General features: G+C 36.8%; 2 protein-coding genes across 2 annotated transcripts; both read left to right on the top strand.

The window, feature by feature from the left end:
* The first annotated feature begins 2,801 nt into the window (after positions 1–2,801).
* Positions 2,802–8,398, top strand: LOC127212912 (taste receptor type 2 member 136-like). Its single transcript, XM_051173104.1, is given in 3 exon segments — positions 2,802–2,820; positions 7,364–7,416; positions 7,418–8,398. Coding segments are annotated over 3 exon segments (1,053 nt in total).
* A 9,318-nt stretch (positions 8,399–17,716) lies between these two features.
* On the top strand, positions 17,717–18,646 carry LOC127213017 (taste receptor type 2 member 124). Its single transcript, XM_051173247.1, has one exon. The coding sequence runs from the start codon at positions 17,717–17,719 to the stop codon at positions 18,644–18,646; it is 930 nt and encodes a 309-aa protein (XP_051029204.1).
* The last annotated feature ends 8,160 nt before the right edge of the window (positions 18,647–26,806 follow it).

Here is a 26,806-nt window from a genome sequence, read left to right as displayed (position 1 = left end):
AATATATATATATATATACATATACATATACATATATGTATATATATGTATATATATATATTTAAGTTCCGAAGATTTGTTGACATACTCACTTGAAATGCTATTTTTAAGTGTGTTTTTGAGAATTTCTGAGTTTATTCTCATAGCATATTTACTCTTAATTCTTCCCCACACACTAACAGCGGAGCAAACATAGAGTCTGAAGCTCTTTCCACGAAAGTGTGTCTCCTCACACAGGTCAGGCAAGTCAGACCAGAACTTCTCTGCACACAGTCAGCTCTCATCCATCATATTTGATATGATTCTCTGAGTTCTGTGCAAAATGCTTTTAAGAAACAACCAAGTGTATAAAAGATGTGAAAAACGTAAACAGATTATGGAACTTTCTAAGATATAAGTCTTTATAAGTACTTCAAGGTTGCTAATCTGTGCAGCTACCTGGCCATCTGATGTCTGTAGAGCTCACATTCTGATCTGTGTAATAATGTCTTGAGGATCCTTATTCTTCAAATATTAAGTAGCAAAAGTAATATTTCCTTATTGTTTCACATGCATAGATACATCTGTACAAACGCTCACCATAAATTGAGATTTAAATACTTTTTAAATTTTTTAATGTGTTCATGTTTGTTGATATATATTGTATGTCTAGATCATGCTTAGTATTGAACAAGTTGGTCAGGCCATGCTTAGGATACACTTTCCATTTTTAACTGGTGTATTAGGTCTATTTTACATATATGTAAGTTCTGAAATTCTTATGCTGTGAACAGTCAATAAGAAAGATTAGGTTATCTGCCCAGCAAGACACCTCCTCATTCCCAGCCTCTCTTTTGACTGGTAGAGCTGATTCTTCCATTTGCAACAAAGCCTATCAGCCTGTATCCACCTCCTTTCAATTGCCTCCAGTACCTGCTTTGTAATCGTCATTGATTGTCACCAAGGCAAATGAAGGATGTCAAACATGCTGGGATAGATGAAGAATGAGCATTTGATACAGTAGGTAAAGAACAATACTGGATACAGTTAAATAAAGTCAGCAATGGTTGCCAAATACAGTGTAGATGGCAGAGAACGCCAGGCAGTAATTTAATGTCTAGGGCTGATAGTATTTTAAACCTGTGAATCAAAGAAAGTGAACCTGATTCACTTGAAACTTTACTACCATCATTTGGTGGTAAGACAGATGGACAAGGAATAACAGGCCACTTTGTGATATATTGGTAAAAGCATCTAAGAATGGAAAAACTCACATACCTTTAGTGTAGTGGCAGGAAGGTCTTTGTGGTGTGACTCCTTCCAGGTAGCAAAATGAGCTCAAGTGAGAAGAGAAGCAACTAGAAATAGGATGGGGGGGGGCATAGAGGGGGGATGGTGGAGCTGTGTGGAGTAGGTGCTGATAGTGAGACTTCATAGGCTTTCTAATCAGGACTTGGATCTGCACCAAGGGTTGCACTTTCTTGCAAGGAGTTCTTCTGAGCCTCCCAAGACAGCTTTCTTTCTGGATTGGAATCAAATAGTGGATATATAAAATAGTTTTTACTATAAGAGCTTTATGTGGTTAATTTGTTACATACAGCCTCTGTAATCTGTACACGACTCTCTAGTATCTATCAATGTCAGTAGCATGATTAGTAAGAGAAGAATATAGGTCAACTGAATATTCTCTTTGAGCTGGACCCCAGAGTCCAGAGGGAAAACCCTGCGTGTGCTCCTTGCCACAGATCGTAAACACATGTTGGCCTGAAGAAATCAGAACAAAAGTTGAACAGCTAATTAAAGAGAAAACCATCTCAATAGTTCTCTTAATGTCAGGACAGTATGAAAGACATCTAAATTCAGTTTTCTGAAAGCAGAGATTATCTGGTTCCTGAAATTGTCTGACTTAGTCTATTTATTCAGCTCTTGTAAGTTTATCCTCACCCTCTAATTAAAATTAAAAATAGAATACCAGCTAGGCAGTGGTCGAACAAGCCTATAATCCCAGCACTCAGGAGGCAGAGGCAGGAAGATATTTGGGAGTTTGCGGCTAGCATGGTCTGCAAAGTGAGTTCCAGGATAGCCAGAGCTGTTACACAGAGAGACCCTGTCTTGAAAAAAAAAAAAAAAAAAAACAAGATGAAAAAATAGAAACAAACAAAACCCCCTCCCACATAACAAAGAAATGCTCCCTTTTATGTTAGGCATCTAATTTGCATTGCAAATCAATTCAAATGACAGTGGCTTTCCACTAACAACCAGAAACCCTGTCATGTTTTGTTCTTTCTGTGAGTTAGGTTTTCCTCCTTTGAGAGCTGAAACAGTTAGGAAAGCAAAGGATCACTGAACCAAGTCTATTTATCTATACTTCTACCCAAGATTGTGACTCAGATCTCCAGAAACAGATGTGACAAGAAGTTCTCCAGCCTAGGCTTAGATTGTACCTTATTTAAGTTCCATTATGTCAAGAGACAATAGTGCAACAAATTTATAGATTTTAATTGGCTCTTATTTGCAAATATAGTTTGGAATATAGTTCTACAAAATGAAACATGCATTCTGATACTCTGAGAGTGGGCATTAGCTCTATAGACAGAATACAGTTTAAAAAACAAGGGTTCATAAATAAAAATGAAAAACCAAAGACTGATCATCTATCATTTGATCAATTGTTAGTCAAAAATTGATCATTTCAAATATTTTTTATAAGCAAAATATTTTTTTAAATATTGTATTTACCAAACTCGATTCTCTTCCTCCTCCTCTCCTTTCTCTCTCTTCTGCCCTCTTGCTCATGTTTAACAACTCTGTTGCATGTCACGATGTGGAATTACAGCATGAGTAACTCCTTTTATTTGGTCTGTTGAACCTAGTATAAGAGAGCAGTCCCAACCTGGGCAAAGTAACAGCCTCTGTCATTTTCCTATACTTCATGTTGAAACAGCCCATCTTGGAGGGATGGGAGAAGCTCATAATACCAGGATGTAAACACAAGGTTCACAATGCTCCTGGAATCCACAAGGCTCAAGTAGACTCTTCTACTGATTTGATGAGCTCCCAGCAAATTCAGCATCTTTCCTAAGTCCTGACTGGTGCTGAGATAGGTTTAGACAACCATGGTACTGTAAGTAATCTATTCTCCCATAAGCAACCCAAAGAAACTTACTGGTTTACTAAGCTATATGTAAGTGAAGTGATTTCTTTGGTCTGCCGTTAGTCTTTTATCTGGGCTGAACATCTCCCCTGGATTACATCCTTCTATAAATGTTATTTACTGTTGACTAATTGTGAATAATCATCATGGTAGGTGGATCATACTCTACCTACTTCATGTGTGATGTGTCAAACTATGAAATTCAGAAAGAGAGAATTTTGGTCACCTTCATAATTACATTGCCATGTAAACCCATTAATTTTTGAAAATTACAATGATCTACTCAATTACATCATCATTTCTCTTCTATTTTCATTCATAGAATAGGGTATAAAAATAATCACCACCAACATACAATATATTAAAAAAGAGGTAAAAAAGGAGAACACAAAATGTAATAAAAATACATAATTTATAGTAGTTTCTAAATGGTTAAATCAGGGCCATCTGTTCCAAAGGTATTATCTGTAAAATCTGGGTCAAATTTGAAAATCCTAGCTCTCTATAACTGATGGAGAGTGTAATTTAATTAATTTAAGATAATATCCTATAGAAATAATCACTGTTTTACATTAAATTTTTGTTTGGCTTTGAGGCAAGGTCTGTCTATGTAGCTTTGGTTGGAATGGGAGCCACTGTCCAGCTACGCTGGCCTTGGACTCGAAGTTATCCCTTATCACTGTCTTTCAAGTGCTGGGATCCAGGAATGTGCTATCACCCCTGACAGCTATTGTTTCAAGATTTTTTTTTTTTTTTTTTGGTTTACTTGAGCAAACACATTTACATTTGCATGTTTTATATGGGAATACTTTTACTCTATTAGTAGTAAACCAAGTTAACAAGTTTTGAAATTTTGGGTTAGCAATACCAAACCTTATCAGACATATCAGACAGAAGAACATGCATGCCATCCCCAAAGCAAGCACATCACGTATGCTTAATCTGTAGGGAAATTATTACTATTGGATGAATTTGTAATTTTTCTTTATAAAAAATGTTCCTAAAATGTATTTTCTACTCAACATATTTTAAGATTTTGTTTGTTTTCAATATGGAAGGGAATTGTCACTGTTGTTGATAATGAAGATGTTATTTTTACTTGCATTTTACTCGTAAGCAGTTACAAAAAAAAAAAAAAAAAAAAAAAAAAAAAAACCAAAAAAGCCTATATTGCTGAGCTGTGGTGACACATGCTTTAATCCCAGCACTCAGGAGGTAGAGTCTGTGAGTTTGAGGCTAGCCTGGTCTACAAAGCTACACAGAGAAACCCTGTCTTGAAAAACCAAATAAGTAAATAAAATAAATAAATAAAAACTTATAATACAGCCGTGTAAACCCAAGTGCCTGGTTTTCCATCTTTGAAGTATGACTTCAACAGCTTTTGCTAAAACTAATTATAAAAACTGAAAAAATAGAATGCATAAATTAAACCATTTTAACACATACTAATTTTAAAAATTAAGTCATCAAAATCAGTTAGATTAGAAACTGAATATTTATATATCAAGCCTTAACTCCACAAGGACAAACACATGCTTTATTTGTTTTGTTTTGAGAAATCTCTGGAAAACTGTTGAGGCCAGAGAGTTAGTTCAGTGGTTAAGAGCACTCATTCTTGGAAAGGGTCTGGGTTTGATTCCCAGCACCCACATGGAGGCTTCCATCCCACAGTCACCAGACACACATGTGATCCACCAACATACATGCAGACAAAACACTCATTCACACAAAATAGTAAAATAAAATTTAAAAAGAGTTTAACAAGTAATTATTTCAAAATACTGTTTATTATTTGAATCAAATGATATTTAAATATATTAACTATACCTAAGTGAACAATTATATAAATATCTAACCATAGTACATATATTTGAAAATATTTGTATGTTATATATATTTATACTGGATCAAATGGCTGGAAGTACAACAAATGACCTCTTTAAACTTACATGATATCTTTGAAATTAGTCTTAAGTTTAGGAGACTACAGTTCAATGATTCTCCTATGGATGAAAGATGCATGAGAGATGAGGGAGCCTGTCTGTCAATCCCAATTCTCTCTCCCTCCCATCCTCCCGTGTCCCCCATGGAGCTCCTTTCCCATCCCATTTCTGATCCCCAGGGAGAGTAAGTCCTTCTATGAGGAATCATCAAAGTCTGTCACATCCCCTGTGGACGCTGAGAGAGTATCCCTCTATATGTTACAGCTCCCAAAGACCATTCCTAAATTAGGGATAAATAATGATTCACTACCAGAAGCCCCATAGACTGCCCAGGCTTCCTAGCTGACACCCACTTGTAGCAGGCCTGGTTCTGTCCTATGCTGGTTCCCAAGCTGTCAGTCTGGAATCCATGAGCTCCCCCTTGTTCAGGTCAGCTGTTCCTGTGGGTTTCTCCACCATGGTCTTGATCCCTTTGCTCATCACTCTTCCCTCTCTGCAAATGGACTCCAGGAGTTTGGCTCAGTGTTTAGCTGTGGGTGTCTGCTTCTACTTCCATCAGCTACTGGATGAAGGCTCTAGGATGACATATAAGTTAGTTATCAATCTCATTATTGGGGAAGGGCATTTAAGGTAGCCTCTCCACTGTTGCTTAGTTTGTTAGTTGGGGTCATTCTTGTAGGTCTCCGTTCATTTCCCCAGTGCCAGACTTCTCTTTAAACCTATAATGGCTCCCTTGATTATGGTATCTGTTTTCTTGCTCTCCTCTATTCTTTCCCTGACTCAATTTTCCTGCTCCCTATCTCTCCATCTCTTTTTCCTAACTGTCTTTCCCCTCTTCCCATGCTCTCAGTTTGCTCAGGAGATTTTGTCCCTTTTCCCTTCTCCAGGGGACCATGTGTCTCTCTTAGGGTCCTCCTTGTTTCCTAGCTTTATTGGTGGTGTGGATTGTAGGCTGGTGATCCTTTGCTCTATGTCTAAAATCCATATATGAGTAAGTACATATCATGTTTGCTTTTTGGGACTGGGTTACCTCACTCAGGATGGTTTCTTTCAGTTTCATACATTTGCCTGAGAATTTCAAGACTCCATTGTTCTTGGTCCCCTCCTCCCCCCGCCACTGAGTAGTACTCCATTGTGTAAATGTACCACATTTTCTTTATCCATCCTTCGGTTGAGGGGCATCTAGTTGCTTCCAGGTTCTGCTATTACAAATGATGCTGCTATGAACACAGTTCCTCAGATGTCCTTGTTTTATGAATGTGCATCTTTTGGGTATATGTCTAAGAGTGGAGTTGCTAGATCTTGAAGTAGACTGATTCTCATTTTCCTGAGCAACCCCCCCCCCATACTGATTTCCAAAGTGGCTGTACAAGTTAGCACTCGCACTAGCAGTGGAGGAGCGCTCCCATTTCTCCTCTCCAGCATAAACTCTCCTTGGTGTTTTTGATTTTAGCCATTCTGACATGTGTAATATGGTATCTCGGAATTGTTTTGATTTGCATTTCCCTGCTGGCTAAGGATGTTGAGCATTTTCTTAAGTGTCATTCAGCCATTTTAGATTCTGCTATTGAGAATTCTCTATTTAGTTATGTACCCTGCTTTTTAATTGGATTATTTAGTGTTTTGTTGACTAGCTTCATAGGTTCTTTGTATATTTTGGAGATCAGCCTTCTGTCAGGTGTGGGATTCTCTTGTCAGCTTTTAAGGAAAAATTAGGCATAGGTGATAGGTGTTTTCATCAGTTATCAGACTGTGTGAAGTATTAGCCATCCTGGTGCCCCAAGCATAGGCCTTGACCATTTGGTTAGGAAATTTTCATATAGTTTTAATATTTAAATCTGTCGTTTAACAGTAAGTAAATCCATACTGGCAATACCTATATATCTAGCCAAAATAGCGAAAAGGATTTACAAACTCATTGCATATCTTTTGTACTGATATTTAAAATTTTAATAACAAATCAGTAACATAGATGAACACAAATTATGATGGGCTTAAGCAGAAGGAAATGGTTTTAAACCAAATCCATTTTTTTTTGTTTATTTGCATGCTTGTCAATGAGAGTGTAGCTTCCCTTCAAGCTCAGCTCTGAAATACACCAGTTCTTAGAAGGGCGTATGAATAAAATCCATTTGAACTGCTTTGCAAGTATTCTGGTTTCTATAAAAAAAAAAAAAAAAAAAAAAAAAAGCACCAAACTCATTCACCAGCTCATGGGGTTGCTTTCGCACTTGACATTGGCTGTGGTATTTAAAAACAGCATGATCTGCGCTGGCTATAAATGAAGAACACAGAATCAGTGTGTTCACAAAACCACAACCAGTGACACAAGAGCTGCATTTATTTTTTTCCTCTCTTGAAAACTATTTGTTCAGACGTAATGAATTTTTTTCACATCATTGCAGCCATCACAGTGATGGCAGAAATTACCCTTGGAAGCGTTGCCAATGTCTTCATTGTTCTGGTAAACTTTACCGACTGCATCAAGAGAAGAAAAATCTCCTTAGCTGATAGAATTCTCACTGCTCTGTCCATCTTCAGGCTTGCTTTTCTTTGGGTAATATTCATGAATTGGTGCTCAACTGTGTTTATTCCAACTTTATTAACTAGACAAGTAAGATTTATTGTTTATTTTGTCTGGGCTGTAACAAACCATTTTCATACCTGGCTGGCAACGATACTCAGCATACTGTATTTGCTGAAGATAGGCAATTTCTCGAACCTTATTTTCCTTGGCCTAAAGGGAAAAATAAAGAGTGTCATTATAGTTGTACTTTTGGGGAGTTTGGTGTTATTGCTTCCTAATCTCATGATGGCAACCATGTTCGAGAAAGTCCAAGTGAATGGTATCAAAGGCAATTTGACTGAGAAGACCAAATTGGCTCATGTCATAAACCTTACAGTTATGATGGCAATCACGCTAAATGTCATTCCCTTCACCATGTCTATGATCTGTTTTCTGCTGTTAATCTATTCTCTGTGTAAACACCTTAAGACAATGAAGCTTTATGGAAAAGGGTTCCACGATCCAAGCACTACGGCCCACATTAAGGCTTTGCAAGCTGTAGTCTCCTTTCTGTTGTTATTTTCCATGTTCATTCTGTCTCTGATCATATCAGGTTATAATTATACGAAGTCTCTGGATGAGCCAGTCCACCTGATTTGCCAAATTATTGGAAGTTTGTATCCTTCAAGCCATTCCTACATACTGATATGGGGAAACAAGAAGATCAAACAGGCCTTTGTGTCAGCGATGGTGCAGGTGACAACAAGGCTCTGGCTGAAAGAACGGAAACCTCAAATCCCTCCCACCGCCATTTAAGAAGTGCTGTGACTGGGAGCAGGGACTCTAGCATTGTACGCTTCCTATTGCCTTTGAAAACACGGACAGTGTGAACTGTTTCTAAAGACGCTTCCAGAAGATATTTATATCTATGACTACTAAATTAGAGATAATTTTTGTTTGTGGACATGTGTAAAATATACAAGAAAACCTGTCTACAGCATTCCTCTAATATTATTTTCACAAAACCCATATCATTAGTCAAAATATGATTTACATTTTTCAGAATTATGAAGCCAGGTATAACTGACTTCTTTATCTTCTACATAGTAAGTTTAAAATCCATTTTTAAATATTATTTAAAACCGTTAGCTTGTGTCAAGAAATCATTGCTTTCCCCATTATTCTTTGTATCACATGTATGTATCAAATCTTTTTAGATGTATGACAAGTTATCTAATGCTGGTCAACCCTCAATATGAGCATATACAAGCAAAACTAAATGGACTCAGTGTATGTGTATGTGTGAGTGAGTGAAAATAATTATAACAGAAATAAGGTCTTGCATTTAAGAGGGATTAGTGGGAGAATTTAGGGGTCAGAGGAAGGGTTACAATGACATAAATGCAATACTCATTCATGAAATTCTCAAAAACAATAAATAATATATTAATATCCAGGAATAAAAGTTGTGAATTTAAGCACATTTGTAGTAGAAGAAAATCCAGCATTATTTTATCAATGAAAATAATAAACGTTGTTAAATATTGTAAATAGATTCACCTATTATACAATTTTATGAAAGTTTTTCATTCATACTGTCTTAATGCTCTAAAGAAATTATAGAAGCCATGATTAGAAATCATCAGATATTTTATACTCTTTTCTCTTTGTCTTTTCCCCTGCCCTCCAAATTTTTTTTTTCTATCAACTAGACCATACTGGATGAGAATGTAGAAGACAGGAACACTGGGGGTTGGGGGTATCTAAGCAGGTAGAGGATGAGTAGACGAAGAAGAGGTGTGTATAACCAAAACTAAGCTTACATAGATTTCAGTGATGAGCCACCCCCTCTTTCGATGTCAATTCGGAATCACATATTGAAGACTTGTTTGATGTAGATTTTGGTTTTTCAAGAATTGTTGGATAGTGGTGGTGCACACCTTTAGTCCCAATATTCAGGAGGCAGAGGTAAATGGATCTCTGTGAGTTGAAGGTCAGCCTGGTCTACAGAGCAAATTTCAGAACTGTCGGGGCCCTGAACCCTGCCTGAGCAGCTCATTGGAGCTAGCCCTGCTGTCAGGGTTGCAGGCAAGGCAAGCCTGAAGGCACTAGAGAAGGAGAATTGAGCCCCTGCTCCCTATGCCCCCTGTGGCAACTGGGAGAGAGGGCCTCCATCTCACCTGAGCAAAACAGTAGAGCTGGCCATGGTGGTGAGTCTGGGTGACAAGAATCCTAGGACCTGAGACAAAGATAACTATTCCCACTCCTTGCTGCAGGCAGCATTGGGAGAACTAGCCGAGGCAGAGCTGGAGAACTTTCCCTGGTAGGGATGATGAGGCAAAGCTGGTGGGCTGACAAACCCAGCTACCACCCAAGCCCAGAACCAGGACTATGAATTAGCCCACCCCAATATCCAGCTCATCTATGAAGTATTGGAGCATAGGAAGGAGACAGACCTACAGATCAAAAACTGTAGGAACTATACTACACAAGACAAGAAAAAGATATCCAAGAACAGCCCATGTAAGAGACTATTATTGATAGCATAGCAGAAGCCAGAGGCCTCAAACCAAACCAATGACTCAGCAAGGAACATTCAGCAGATGAATGGACTAAAGGGTAATCTGTGTGACGCATCAGGCTATACTACAGCTTCCATGACGACATTCTTATATTTTTGTTTTTGTTTGGTTTCCTTAGTTGGTTTGGATTTTGTTTTGATGGGAGGGTGGTAGGGAGCCAGGGGGGGGGGAGGGAGAGAGAGAGGGTGGAGGAAGGGGGAGAAGGAGGGAGAGAGGGAGAGAGGATGAGGGAACTGGGATCATTTGTAAAATAAGAAAAAAAATAAATATAATAAAAAAATTTGTTTAATTTTAGGTGGAAGTTGCAAGGACAGAGGGCATATTTGAGGGGATAAGGAGATAAGTTGGATTGGAATGCAAGATGTGAAACCACAGAGAACCAGTAACAGTTAAAATAATTAATTAAAATATTACTCTTCCTGTCTAACAGAAAATAAAGAGAATTATTAGAAACATACACACAATGCATTTAGCAGACCTATAAGCACAAAGAAACCTATAGTAAATTCTCTCTCACTTGCCCTTTTTCTATTTTTCTCTTACTAAAAACAGGATTCTTTTATATACAAAATATTCTAATTATGGTTTTCTATTTCCCAAACTTCTTGAAGATCATCCCACCTCCAGTCCATCTGAATCCACACCATTTCTGTCTGACATTTACAGAATACTGATAAGATAAAAAACAAACAACAAACAAATAGAAAGATCCAAAGAAACATATATAGATGCAGACACGCACACATTCATACACACATCAATCCCATGAAAACACAAAATCAGGATACTGCCTGTAAGGTTAAATTTTTTTTTTTTTTTTAGAAAGCTCTGACAAAATATTATGAGACAAAGAACCAATCCATAAAGCTTCCATTAAATTTGTTTTGTGTTGACTATCTGCTGGGCATGGAGCCAGCCCTTAAGAGTGGTTTGTATCACTAGAGAGACTTGATTTCAGTCTTCCTGTTGACCCTATAATAATGTCACATTATTGTCACAATGCAATGCAGAATGTTACAGACTAGCAAACCTATGTCACTTACACATTCAGTATCAAAGTATGGCATGAATCACAGTTCAAGTGGCCTCTGACAGCAAAAGCTTCCCTTTGTGATGAACCATAAATCATCTTTGGGTCCAATCAAATACCTGAAAATACTTGAGAATGTGAACTTCTGTCTTCTCCTGGACACATTTTGTTGTTGTTCTTAAATAACCACCGATTTTGAAGAATACCACATGGTTATAGCTTGAAATTTCAGGATCTAGTGTCAAGGGGTCTTACAGGTCCCCACTCCCATGCCTGAGATCTGTTTCTCCAAATCAGCTCAAAGCTAAGAAACAAGTGGGGGAGTTGACTCTCCATATTGTTCGGCAACCTCAGAGAATGCATTCAGAGCTCTCCCATCATCTCTGTAGTTTGTTTTGACTCTGCCTTTGGAAACCTTTTGTCCTTAGCTCCTTCCTACTTTGCCCTTTGCAGGGCCTTCATGAATTTGTGATGCCAGAATTCTGTCCTCACCTGTGAGGACAGAACTGAAGGGAGCTGACTTAGTTTACAGGGTGCTAAGCTTTTGATTTACAGCTTCCTCTTTGGACTCTGCCTCCCAGGTTTCTTTTCTGTCCCTTCCTTCCTTCCTTCCTTCCTTCCTTCCTTCCTTCCTTCTTCCTTCCTTCCTTCCTCTCTTTCTTTTTCTGAATTCTTAATTTACTCCTGAAATAAACAAACAAATGATTTCCCTAGGGCTCAGTTCTTCAAAATCAATCTATTGTACTGATTTTGATGATCCCAGCATCAGGACTGGGAAGAGCACTAAACATTTCTAAGACGTGAGTGAGATCCATCCATTTCTCTTGGTGCTAGTTTCACCTTTGGAAATGCAATCTTTGCTTAACAGGTACCATTCAAGTGTGTAGTGTTGCCTTGTCTGGGGACTCTGGTTCCACCTCTTTATAATAAGCCCATGAATTGGCTAGCTGTTCTTATTTCCCTGTTTGCCCTCTGAATCTATCTTTTCTGCCTGAAAGGAAGTGAGTGAAAACCACATTTCTGTCATGTCATTGAAATTACAATTTTCAACTTGCAAAATTTTCATTAACCATTCATCTCCTGAGAACATTTAGGTTATTTCTATTTCCTAGCTATTGTGAATAGACTGGCATTGGACATGGTTACCCAAGTCTGCTGGGTAGAATGTGTGAAGAACTGGCACACTCCTACATCTCACCCAAGACTGTGAGAAGCTGGAAAGCAGAACAAAGGCTGGACTCACAAATGAGGATCTCATAATTCTATCCTGCTATCTTTATGACAGGAATAATAAACAAGTCTAATGTCATTGTCCTGTACCTAACTTGACTGCATCATTTTGCTGAATTCATCGATATGACTATTGCGACAAATATTCAGTAGTTCACTGTGGTAGCCATGGCTGGAAACTGCTTTCCACCAAGGAATACTAACTAAGAAGAACCCTTGAGACAGTATCTTCATAAGTATTACTGAAGCAAGAATGGCCTCAATTGATGTTAACAGAAGTGAAAACCTGGCTTTTTGGGAAGGGGGGGGGACATGGAATATATTTAGTAAGTTTGGATATAGGCCTTTTTTTGGAAAAAGCACAAAGTAAAATGATAAATTAATATTATGCTATTTTGTAGTATATTGTATAATTACAACTAAGAAATTAAATAAACATGGCTTAGCATTGTGTGAATCAGTTATCAATGGGATAATATTTTTTAATATTTGATCATTAAATGCAACTGTCACTTGAAAATAATGAATTAAGGAACTTTAAGAGTGGCGTTAGATATCTTGGATTATTTTTGGACAATGGGTGCTCTCATACAGAATCTTCTTAGGGCCACTTTCTTTGCAGAATTAATATCTGGAATCTTGGGAAATGGATTCATAGCAATAGTAAACATTGTGGACTCATTCAAGAGAAGAAAGATCTCTTCAGTGGATACTTTATATTATCTACAAAAAGCCAAAAGAATAAAATTAAAACCCAAATCATATGGGATGGTTCAAACATTTTTGTTCATCTTATAAAGAAAAAGCAATCATCACCATACCTTGCCATCTTTCTATCATCCGGCAACTAAGCTCATAAAACTTTAGAAGATTTAATTTGGGGACTAAGTTATATAAAATATTTTACAAATTCCAATCACATTTTTAAAATACTGATTTCTGTCCTCAGTAATGAGTGTGGTAGTCATATGAGCACAGGTCCCGCAGAGGCTAGAAGTCCTTTGTGAATAGTCCTTATGATTCCGTGATTACTGAAAAACAATGTGATATCTGTTCTTAGAGAGTTTTCTTTCTTAGAATGATACCTTGGAGGGACAGATGGTAGATAAGAAAGTGTCTTCTTTCATTCAACATAAGGTTATTGAGATTAATCCATATTTTGTCACTGAATTGTATTTCATTTATGGATAAAGCACAGTTGTTTGATAACCCTCCAGATGATGCACATGTTTTCTTGCCTTGGGCACTCAAAATAAAGTTGCTGTAAACAAAACCCATCAAGAGTTGCTGGCTCCTAACAGCTGGCTGCCTTGGGAGAGGGGGTGCAGAGGAACAAAGTCAACTACACAGATCTTGGGAGTCACTTGAAAAATAAATAGTCATTGGATAGTCATCCTCATTAGCTAGGCACGGTCAGAACCCCAGACAGTGACTGTTGTTAGGCCTTAGGCAGTATAGCATGGCCGCCTCTCATTGAACTCACTAATTGGTTATCGAATACCAAGTGGTCAGTCCTAAAACCTTATACATATAAACACACTAAATGGACACAAGGGTTGCATTTATATGTTTTTGTGTATATGTGTGTTTACAATAGTGCTTTTTTAAAGAAAGAGATGGAATGAACTTAAGAGGGAGGGGGAGGTACAAATGGGGTTGTTGAAAGGAAAGGGGGAAATTATGTGTACTTTTAAATCATTAAGAAGTTTCTTAATGAGATATATATACACATATATATATGTATATATATATATACATATATATATATATATAATCTAAGTTAGGCACTTAGATTTTAGCATATTTTGCTTAAGCTCATAACACTGCATTTTCCCATGTATAAATTATATGCAGAAAATTAGAAATTTTATACAGAGGATAATTAAATAAATTTATTCATAAAGATGTAAAAATTTAAAATAGTTGTTTCCACTATGTTGAAATTTATTGTTTCTTTATTTTTCTCTGTATTATAAATACCTCCTAATAAATTCTATTACAGTATAAAAAAAAGTAAAAATTTGAAAAGAAATGCCAGGAAAAAAAAACTGTTTACAGTTGAATACATCAGTCATTTCCTATCCAGAAGAATTTTTTCATAGCCTCCAGATCTTTTGTGTTTTTTTTCCATCGTCTTCCAGAATGTTCCCTAAGCATTGGTCTGGAAAAGTCAATAAAGATATCCCATTTAAGGTCAAGTCTGTTATTATTAACACTTCTATCATTTATAGAAATCCCCACTAGCTGTTGCCCAGTTGTAAAAAGAAGACTCAGTGATCAATGCTGAGCAACTAGGCTGACAGATATAAACAATAACACTTGGAAGGTAATTTGACATCATGACCAATTATCAAAAGAACACTAGGAGGTTCTACCTTAGTACTATGACCTCCTAAGACATAATTGTTTTTTTATCAAGATTACAATACCAGGTATCAAAATGCATGCCACGGAGCAGGGATTTACAATAATAGTCTTTCTCAGAGGCTAATAGACACATAAACTCAATTCCTGATGAACAAGAAAAGATTATTAAATGTAGCTAGGCTTATTGGTACATACCTATAATGTCAGCACTTAAGAGCCTGAGGTTAAAGGATCAAGATTAGATATTAGATTGTCTATAGGGGCAATAGAGTAGAAATGCCACTGCTGACACATATTTTAAAATTAAAATATAATTACATCACTTCTTCCTTGTCTTCCCCCCCCCAGCTCACATGCCCTCTTGTCCCTTTCACATTTTAGTCTTTAATTGTTAGTTTTACAAACACACACACACACACACATGTTTTACAAACACACACACACACACACTCACAAACATAATGGCATGTTTATTATCATTTAATTGACTTGTTTGTCAGTGCACGCAAATTATTCTCTGTATAAAATTATCACATAAAATTTCGGGAAATATATTGGAATGTACTGGGTTGCTAAGTAAATCTTAAGTGAAGGAGAGTAAGAAAAACAAAGCACTTGTCATACATCTTCAGTTCAAGGGAAGGAAAATGTTGGAAATAGTCAAATTTTTTATACAATGCCATTCACTTCTTCATTATCCTTCAGACACTGAGAAAGGTTTTTGTGATTTTCTCCCTGTAATTGATTGTGTTTCCATGTTTATAGGAAACCACTTTAATTTACTCTGGTTTATTTTCCCACAGCTTTTACCTATGAAATCCTTCCAGGACTGTGAGCAATGAACTCTCTGTAATGCTCACACTGTAATGCAGCCCCTCATCCCATAACTCTTAGCACTTATTATGCGACAAACTGTAGTGTCAGTCACATTTCCTGACATGTAAAGTCTGTGCTGCCCTTTAGGTGACCAATGTGTGAAGATCATGAGTGTTGTTAAGGTCTAGGGAATATCATTACATTTTTCCCCTAGATATACAAGAAAACTCTCATTTCTCCTCGAATCAAAAGATAGAAAGTAGTATTTTCAGACAAGTGAGATTAAAATTAGAAGCTCCAACACAGTATATATAACATCCATTAGAGTATATCAGAAGTTGTAAATATATTAAGGTAAAAGAAATTACTATAGAACATGTATTTTGCCTCGGTGAATATAGAACTATCATGAAGACAGTCTTGAGTTGGCAAGTGAGATAGAAAGGGGGTTCCCCAACTCTCTGCTTCCCACACACCATTTGGGGGTTATTAATATCAATATGGAAGCATACTCTGGCTGGACTGGCATGGGTGGTTGATCCAGACTTCACAAATATCACTGATAGGTGGTTACATTACGTGGGTCTCATGTCCATACAAAGATTGTGACCTTCTTTAAGGGAAGATTCTGACTTAAACAGGAACTCCCATTTTACAACCTATTTTACAACCTAAAGCAAACCACTCTAATCCAAAAGGGAAGAGGTGACACAGCTGAAGAGGAGATTAGGAAATTGGAAGAAAAATAATTGTCCTCTTAATGAGATTAGTTCTTTTCAAACCTTTTTAAAGGCTTCACACTCAGACAACTTGCTCACAGGGTTCTACAGTGCCTATGTCCTTTCTACCCTAGAAAGCAAGATGACTACTAGAGAAGTAGATAACCACCTACCTTGGCCTTTAAGTCAGACAACCTAAGGTTAGGAGAACCACATCTAGAATTCCTTCCCCCCAAATAGAGTGAGAAAAAGTAATGCTGAAATGATTTAGCAATGTGTTGTTATTGTCTTAATTTTGCTTGTCAGGTTTTGGGACTATTTGAGGCTCCCAAATACTTGCCCCATCCAGTTTGAATTAAGCATTTGCAAGCATTTTGAGGATTGCTTTTTGAGATGTTAGCACTTGACAGTTGCAAATATCTTTGAAAATCCCAGTTACTTTACTCATACCCCATTACTTTACTCACATTGTTTACTGATGCCTTCTCTTTCTGTCACCCTGCTCATCGAGGCTGCTGACATCCGAAGCTTGCCTACTCAGCTAGTTGGAGAACCATTTATGTCTCCCAAACTCCATCATTCCCTTTTGTATTGGACTTTGAACTTCCTTGATATTGACATTGATATATAAGATTGAGAATGTAGAAAGGCACTATGTCCCCTGGCACTGGAAACAATATAACTCCTTTAACTTATAAACCAAATTTTAAAAATTAATTGTAGATGTGTAGGTGTTCTGTATACCACGTGGCAGAGTTTGAGTGATTAAGAAAATGCAAAGCTTTCCAATTCAGAAATTGCTAATTTATTATGGAAATTCTAGAAGAAATAATGATATATTAGTCAACGTTAAAACAGTAAAGTATTTTATTAACATGAATTTCGAATTCAAATCATCTTACTTCACTCTGTATTTTTGAATTCTGCTTTCCGCTTTTCTTCTGAGCATGAAACTTTTTTTTTAAAACTTCTTAGTTTTTGAATCAGACTTTTTTAACCTTTATTCTTCAGAACTTGAGGTGGTACAACCAAATTTTCTAATCTTGAAAAAGGCCAGAGATGCAAAAGAGTGGGAAAGAATCTTTCTTGATTTGCATATCAACAAATATGAGTTGTCCTCACATTCTAAATCGTCTGCTGAATATTTCAGCCCATGACAGATATATAAAAACGCCGGCCAGGACTCAGCGGAGAACTGCAGAAAAAATATTTAACAAGAATGTGTGTAAATGCCAAATGGGAGATGGCTGCCGTGCCTTAAAAATCAGAGATTAGAGAAGGGGCAGGACAAAGAGGAGGGAGAATTTAGCTGCGCATTGGACCTCACGCCCGGCATTTAAGCAGCCCAGAGGAGCAGCGCTATCTGATTTTGACTTTTCTCTGTTTGAGCATGGGACCTGTCCTGCACAGCATCTGTACCACCATAGTTATTGCAGAGTTCATTTTGGGGAATTTGAGCAATGGATTGATAGTGTTGAAAAACTGCATAGACTGGGTCAACAAAAGGGAGCTTTCCCCAAATGACCAAATCCTCATTACCTTGGCAATTTCCAGAATTACTCTCATCTGGGAAACACTATATATTTGGGTCAAAACTCAATCAATTGCGTTTATAACCAGAGAAGAATTAAAAATAATTATGTTATGCTGTATACTATCTAGCCACTTCAGTCTCTGGCTCTCCACAGCCCTCGGCATCTTTTGTTTATTCAGGATAGCTAACTTCTCCTGGCAGATCTTCCTCTACTGGAAATGGAGACTTAAAAAACTGATTGTGGGGGTGATGCTGGGAAGCTTGGCCTTCTTGCTTGCAAATCTGATGCAAACAAGCATCACTCTTGAAGAGAGGATCCATCAATATGGAGGAAACACAACGGTGAATTTTATGGGTGTGAGATTTGCTATGTTTTCAGAGCTGATCTTATTTAACATGACTTTATTCTCTGTAATACCGTTTTCATTGGCTTTGATATCCTATCTCCTGCTAATCTTCTCTTTGTGGAAACATCTGCAGAAGATGCAGCTCAGTTCCAGAGGACACAAAGACCCCAGTACCAAGGCACACATGAATGCCATGAAAATTATGGTCTCTTTCCTCCTGCTCTATGCCACTTACTTTCTGTCCCTTCTGATAGCCTGGATTGCTGAGAAACATCAAAGTGAACCAGTTTACAATATTTGTGTCATAACTGGACTCATGAATCCTTCAGCTCACTCATTAGTCCTGATTTTAGGAAACCCTAAATTAAAGCAGACATCTCTTTTGGTACTGAAGCATCTGGGATGTAGACTGAAAGTACATAATATCCCAACTACATGAGGAACCTAGACAACATACTTTGTTGTAAAGAACAACAAATCTATGAGGAGGTAGTTCAAGAACTTTTTTTCTTTTGTCATAAACACTTTATTATTAGCCAGTCCATATTAATGATTAAGGCTCAGATAACATTGTTATTTTAAGACTTAATTTCAATTAAATCTAAGCAGAAGTGATAGTATGCTACTTTAATCAAGAACTACTTTAATCCCAGCACTGAGGGGGAAGGTTAAGGTGGCCTTTTGGAGATCCCATTCCAAGGTGGCCTCCAGGGTACACACACACATACACACACACACACACACACACACACACGTACATTCTGATGGTAACTTAAGAGAAAAGGTACAAGCACAAGTTTGCCTGATGGTAACATTCTATTTTACTTTGTGTTAAATAATCTCTCTGTCTCTCTGTCTTGACAGTATATCTACAGATTTACATATGTTACGTATCTTTTTTTTACATACTGTCTCCTGCACAGCCATACATCTCTATACATCTCTTTTCACACAGTCACATTCTTCACCCAACACGCACACACACACACGCACACACACACTTCTTTCTCTCACATTTCTTTCTCTGCTCAATTAGCTACATCCCTCTTAGAGGGATGTGCGCATACACGTGCGCGCGTGTGCGCGCGCGCGCACACACACAGACACACACACACACACACCTTTCCCAGCTCTTTACATAGCAGATCTCTACATAGATCTAAATACCTCTTCATTGCGCTACACAGCAGCTTCTCTCTAATTAGCTCTACATACCTCTCCTGCATAGCCTTAATACGGTCCCCACTTCACTCTACATTACTTCCTTTCACCACCAAACTCTGGACAAATATGTGTTACATTTTGGGGCCGAACTTATTCTCATAACTTAAGATAGGTCACACGGTTTTTCTCAGACTAGGGATGTCACTTTGACTGGCCAGTGAGTATCACTTGGCCATACACACAGCACTAAGATGGTGAGGGTTACCAGACAGAAAATAACCATTAGCTGGACCTTGAGTAATAGGGAGTACATGTAGAAACTCTATTACTGCATGAACTTTATGTCTACCAAAGTTGCCTCAAGCCTGATCTTGAATCTGCAACAAAGACCTGGGAAAATGACCTCATGCATTTGTCTCTAGGGACAACCAGATATTTGTCTCTAGGGCACTTGGTTTGCTTTGAATTTGTTCTGAAGTCTAAAATTAGCTGTATTTGTGACTGAGAATACTATTACTTTCCTTTGTCAGTCTGAGTAATATAAAATATCCTAGTATTATTTCTATTCATCAAAATTATACAGTTAAGCAGAAATAATCTCCCAGATCACCCACAGATATCTATGTGCTCAATATATAGAATATTTTCATGAAGTAAACACACAGGCAGTGAGAATACACCCAAAGCTGCTATTAAGGAAGAAATGTGAGAAATTACACATTAGAGAAATTACAGACAGAGGCAACTGGTCACCCCCCCCCCCCATGGCCTGTTAGGGTGGGGCTCCCCGTCAGACTGTCATTCATCTGGTGGGTTGATCTGGTGAATACTAGTTGTCACCCGCTGTATACTCTTATGACCTCTGGTAAAGTCATTGCTACAAACAGCTCTAAGGAAAGATAGATCTCTTTGAGTTCAAGACCAGTCTACATGGCAGTTTTCAGGGTAAGGGCTACATAGACAGACTCTATCTTAAAAAAAAAAAAAAAGACAAAACACCTCAACAATTCAAATTTTGCAAGTTGTTCTTCCATAAAATTTAAGTAAGTAATGCTACAGAATTATGCTCACATTTGAGAAATCATTGGCCAAGAGTCACTGGAAGTTCATTCAAGTCGGAACAAGTTTCCTTTATAAGCCTCCTACGTAAAGACAAATATACTCTAAAAAGGAGAGAGAGATAATGGCAGGAAAATAAATCAGCTTGATTGAAGTTTTGGGAAGCAGGTATCTGCTTATAAATCTACATAATCTTGCTTCTTATTTTAAAGCACATAACCCCATCCAGCAACATGTAGGCTGTAATATTATATATGCTATATTCAAAATAGTACAGTTTGCTTATTTTCTTGTATTACTTAGTTTTCCTGTTGCAGTAACAAAATGTCCTAACTAAAGAAACTTTTGGAAGAGAGTTTTAATTTTAGACCACAGTTCAAGAACATTTTATTTTTTATTGTTGCTTCATGAAGATTATTATAGTTTCTTAAAAAGTGTATATATATAATTTTGTCTTACCTAAAAATGAATATTTATGATGGATATTTCTATGTTATTGACAATTTGAAACCTTTTTGAGGAAATCATTGGTCAATATCCTTACCATTTATATATAGCTACAATTACTTATTTGTATGACACTTGTGGACATCAAACCCCCCGGCTGTTAGTGACCAATTTTATATTACACACTGGGGGAGGTATTGATGTAGTTATTTTATTAGATCATGAAGCAGTGTTCAGTTGAACTGAGGGCAGTGAGTGCAGTTATTTAGAACTGAAAGAGAGAAGTTTTGATTTGTTCTTTTTACTGATAATTATAGTATATAAAATGATTCAGAAGTGCTGCATTAAAGTTAAAAGAGAGCTAGGTCTTCTGCAAATATGCCATGGTTGTTAGCTTGGTGTTTTTGTAGAACTCCCAATAGAGGGAGTGGAGAGTGTATCTGACAATTTTGCCTGCTGTTGGAATTCTTTTCTTTCTTCTGGGTTGCTTTCCCCAGACCTGATATAAGATCTGTGCCTCATCTTATTGTAACTTGTTATGCTGTGTTCAACTAATATCCCTGGGAGGCCTGTTCTTTTCTGAAGGGAAATAAAGGGAGAGTGGATATGGGGGAGAGGAGAGGTGTGCAGGGTGTACTTGGAGGGGCAGAGGGAAAGCAAACTGTGTTTGAGATATACTGTATGAGAGGAATAAAAGAAGATCCAGGCAGTCTAAAAAGAAGACCTCAGACAGTGGAACCAGGATGGATCCCTGGTGCACAAAAGGACTTTGGGAGCACATTCCCCATGGAGGGATGCTCCCTTAACCCAGAGGCAAGAGGGAGGGCCTAGTCCCTACTCCAAATGACTTGACAGATTTTGTTGACCCCTCCTGGAGGGCATCACCCTCCCTGTGGAGTGGGGTAGGGGGAGGAAATAGGATGGGAGGGTGGTTGGGGGGGGGTATGAGAGGGTAGGAGAGAAGGAGGGAAAGGGAACTGGGATCGATATGTAAAATAAGATAAATAAGTAAATAAATAAAAATAATAATAATAAAAACTTACAAACTCATATCTACATGTTATTTCCAACACTTCTGGTGGATATTTGTTTTTTTTTTTTTCACTGTTGATTTCAACCTGTTGGCTGATTGCAACAAATGGGAAAGGCTAATATAATTAATTATTATGTAAAACAATGGCCTTTTAATTTAAATATGTTGTGGATCTGCATAAATGCATAATTTATATCAAGCATTTAAAAATGAACAATATTAGCATATAATGAATATAGCAAAATAAAAATTTTCTTATTATATTGCTATTGCTGTTCCTGGGTGGTACTGGAGGGATATTGCAGAGCTTTAATAGATAGTACATTGAAAATAAGTCAATTTATCTTCTGATGACCTACAAAATAGTTTCTAATCATTGCCCATTACAAAAAAAAAAAAACCTTATTGATATCCACCATCCTTGATCAGAGGTTCTGATCAAGAGTTTGAACTTTATTTTAATTTACTTAAGTGCATATGCAGGAACTGACTATTCTGGCAGTTTTCTTCCTGAAGTGTCAATCTTTAACAAGTGCAGTGTAATGGCTGGCACTGGTGGCACACACCTTTAATTCCAGTACTCGGGAGGCAGAGGCAGGTGGATCTCTTTGAGTTCCAGTCCAGCCTGGTCTACAGAGAGAGAGTTCAGTGTTTTCATTTGATTCCTTTTAGCTTTGTGTGTCAGCTGCCAACTCACTATCTTTGGCTACAGTCACTTATAGCTGGATCATTATCTGTAAATTTAATTCAATCATTTTCAATATGGGTTTGCTAGCGACATTATGGAGATGATTGTATCCATTTGGTTAAGTTTTATCTTACCTCTGATAATCAAACAGTACTTGATTTTGAGGGAAAAAAAATAAGTTCTTCCAAAACAAGAAGAGCTCCATGTTTCTGGAATCTCTGATACTCTTCCTAAACACAGAGTATTTATTTTTTTTCTGAGCTCAATTAAAAATAAATGCAGTCCAACATACTACTAATATTATCCATGTTTTCTCATGGTAGGAGAAACTCCTCAAATACATGGTATCAAATATGACAGTTTAATAACTGTTTACTTTTCATATTTTGCTTATAATCAGTTAACTATTATTTTTCTTGGTTTCTTTTAAGGAATGATCCAAACATTAATTAAATGTTTTAAATTTATTAATATAATTAATATGAGAATTATATGTTATATTTAGTGGTATATCTATTATTATTTGAGTCATAATTACTGTAATTTATTAATTATCACTAATTCAACACCACATATAGCAAAACCTGAACAAAATGCTAATCAAATTGGTACATGTACATTTACTTCATTAACAAGGCTTTACATTATTCTCATTTTGTTTAAGGCATCGTTATTTCTGCTTCTGCAGAAGGGTGTAAGTTGACACATAGTTGTTTTTTGGAACTTGTTTTAGCTAGTGGCAAACTCGGAATTCCCTAAGGGTTTCAGCTCATTCAGAAGCAATATAATATACCCACAGCATCTTATTGATAGAAACTTTTATAAGACCCTACATATGTTTAAGAGGAATAATATAATCCTCATAAATACTTTTTTTCATAATCCCACAATAACTGGAATATTAGTATTCAGTCTCAACTCTTTTTGTCTTCTTCTTCTTCTTTTTTTTTTTTTTTTTTTTTTTGGTTTAGTTTTTCAAACATGGTTTCTCTGTACAACAGTTCTAGTTTTCTTGGAACTTGTTTATGTAGACCACATTGGTCTTGAACTCACAGAGACCTGCCCATCTCTGCCTCCTGAGAGTTGGGATTAAAGGCATGTACTGCCATGCCATACTCATACTCTCAATTCTTTATCATGACTTTTATGCTTCTTACAAGCCACATCTGTGCCCCTAATAACTCCAGTTCTTTCCTAAGACTTACAAGAATGTAAACATGGAATTATCCACGAATATAGAAACACAGTAGTTACTTTGAGTCCAGACAAGTTCTTATTCTATGAAGAGCACATATAGTAAATGTAAACTAAAGACAGAAGTTAAAAAAAAAATTCATAAACCCTGCAAATCCCCTCCCTAGGACTAGATCAATCTTGTGTAGATCTGGATGGTGGACTTGAACTCACAGAGATATGTCTTCCTTTTAATCCTGAGTCCTGGAATTAAAAGTGTGTATCATCACTGCCTGATATCTATAGTTTGAGGCTGACTTTGCTTTCTGAGTTCTCAGAAATATCATATATCATAAATAATATATCATAAATAATATAGCACCATGGCATATAATGATAAACATTATAGCATAGCATAATAAGTGCAAGAAATATGAAAAAGTGTTCATGGTCAAGTGGTCCATGTTGCATTCAAATATATAATACCTACACAGTGCATATAAAAATCTATGAATGTAAATCATATGTTAAATCTTAAGTAATTCAGTTTATTTTAAAGACCTGAGGGGACTGTTCTGTAGAGAAACCCTGTGAATGTGGAAAGCAGGGGCAAAGCAGGCACAAGTATTAGATGTATCCAAGTACAGGAAATAGCTCACATCAGAGAAGAGGCATGTGAATGTGTGCAGTGTTGGAAAGCCCTTGAATTGCTTCAGACAAAATTGTTCTCAAAGAGGAAGTGTACAAAGTCAGTAGATATTTCAGCATTCAGAAAATTCACACAGGAAAGAAACCTTAAGGCTGTCAGTAATCCTCTGGTGCCTTCAGTGGTTCTAGTTGTATTTAAATAAGTACAGCAACTCACAATGAATGAACATCTCGTGGAAGTCAAGAATGTAGACTAGACATTACTCATTCAAGTGAAAAAGCAAATGAATGGGGCCACTTTTGCAGGAAATTAGGTGGTAAAATCTCTTCTGAAAGTCATTTCAAAAACTTGAAAGTGCATGAAAGATTTTATGTAAAAATAAAAACCTATACAAATATGGTCAATGCTAGAAAGTACTTATTTACTACAACTCCTTTAAATTTGTTCAAGGACTCAGAAACACTAATGTACAAATATGGGAAACCTCTGGTCATATACTTTTCTAGAACATGTGATGATGAATATTAACATAAAAACAGAAACATATTAAACAGAGTCTATTGATGCATTTGCTGCCACAACATTAATTTTAAACCAAGAAAACAATCACAATAGAGATAATAAAAGCAGTGTGATGTAAGGAATATGCAAAAGACCTCACAACTTTTAAGGATGCATGAAGAACTATGGCATTGCAACTCCATGGTGGAGAACTGGCATGCAGGCAAATGGCCATTGGCTGGAGTCGGGTTTCAGCAGTTAAAAGTACGTGCTGCTCTTGCAAGGGACCCAGGTTAAATTCCCAGTGCCATGTTGTGGGGCATAACTCTAGTTCCAGAGGGTCTGTTGCCCACTTTTGACTGCTTCAGGCAACAAGTATGCATGTGGAATGCATACACATATTCAGGCAAAACATTTATACCCATAAAGTAAAATTAATAGAACTGAATAATTTTTAAATACACATCACTATATAATGTATAAACAATTTTTATAGATTTTCTTACTTTATTTTCTTTTTTATTCATTTAAAATCTTTTTTATTCTTTGAAAGTGTCATATATTTACACTATGTATCATATTGATGCATCACTACCCCCCCCATTAACTTCCCCTAGTGCACTCCACACTATTTCCTTCCCTAATTCATACTTATATATGTTATTAATAATTCCCAACACCCAACTAGTGATACCCATATCCAAATGAATTGATTGTAGCCCTATAAGGCATGGAAAAACCTTCTTATGCCCAAGTCTCCAAAGGAAACTGCCTCTACCTATTTCAATGGACATCAGCTTACAAAGAGATGGGACTTGAGGTTCCCTACCTAACCTGTGCTGGGATTTTGACTGCCTTGGTTTTGTGTAGATCTGTGCAGGCAACTACAGCTGCTGTGTGTTGATGCATACAGCTACCATATTATGTCCAGTCATTGGCATTTCACAGTCCTCCCCCCTTCCATTCCTCTTTTATGCAGTTTCTTGAGCTGTGAACAATGGGAGGTTGATGTTATCCTGTTATCCTACCCTGTTATTCAGAATATCTCTTCTACCTCCCCAGCCCCAAATAGCTAGCCCTTCTGTGCCTGGATTTCAAATTCCTTTATGTATATAACTATACCATAGAAAAGGGTTAGCAAAGATGATGCAATTACATTAAAGGTAAATATCTTCATGCTCTGAAAATTGCCTGATAAGATGTATATGACTAATAAAATAAGAACTTTTAAAATTATGAATCATGTATTTATGAAGTATTTTCCCATAAAGCAATAAAACTATACATTTTTTATAGTCAAGATAAAATAGTGTTGTAAGTATTTTGTTGACATGTATATCAAATTAGCCATTTTCGTACATCTATATATTTTCAGAATTTTGTTGACTCTTTGGAGAGAGAGATACAGATTCTTCACATGAATAACTATTTCTTTCTTTGGTTGCCATCTTCCTCTCTCAGTATTAAAAGGAGAAAGCCTGAGCCATGGGAAAAACTGAAGTTTTATGAAACAACACAAACTGGTCTCTGCATTTGCCCTAAGTCCTCAGTGGCAAGGCTGTAGAGTAGACTTCACTAAGCTTCATATTATAATTTCATAATCAAATTTCCTTAAAGGGAAACAAGACAAAAATGCAAAATAGTGGGAGAGAATATATCTTGATTTGCATATTAACAAATGTGAGTTTGTCTTATTTTCTAAATCATCTGCTGAGCATTTCAGCCCAAGACTTTAGAGAGAATTGCAGAAAAATATTAACAAGAAAATGTGCAGATTAAATGCCAAACATGAAATGTTAAACTTGCTGTACCTTCAGAGATTTCAGGAGGAGCAGGACAAAGGGAAGAAAGAACTTAACTACACATTGAACTACGTAAGGGGCAT

This window comes from Phodopus roborovskii, unplaced genomic scaffold (genome assembly GCF_943737965.1).
Source record: "Phodopus roborovskii unplaced genomic scaffold, PHOROB, whole genome shotgun sequence".
In the NCBI taxonomy this organism is placed as follows: Eukaryota; Metazoa; Chordata; class Mammalia; order Rodentia; family Cricetidae; genus Phodopus; species Phodopus roborovskii.
The sequence above is the reverse complement of the archived record's forward strand: the minus strand, read 5'-3'. Positions and strand labels throughout refer to the sequence as shown.

Excerpts from the sequence above, each read along its gene's own strand:
- LOC127213017 (XM_051173247.1), top strand. The coding sequence starts at position 17,717 with ATGGGACCTGTCCTGCACAGCATCTGTACCACCATAGTTATTGCAGAG.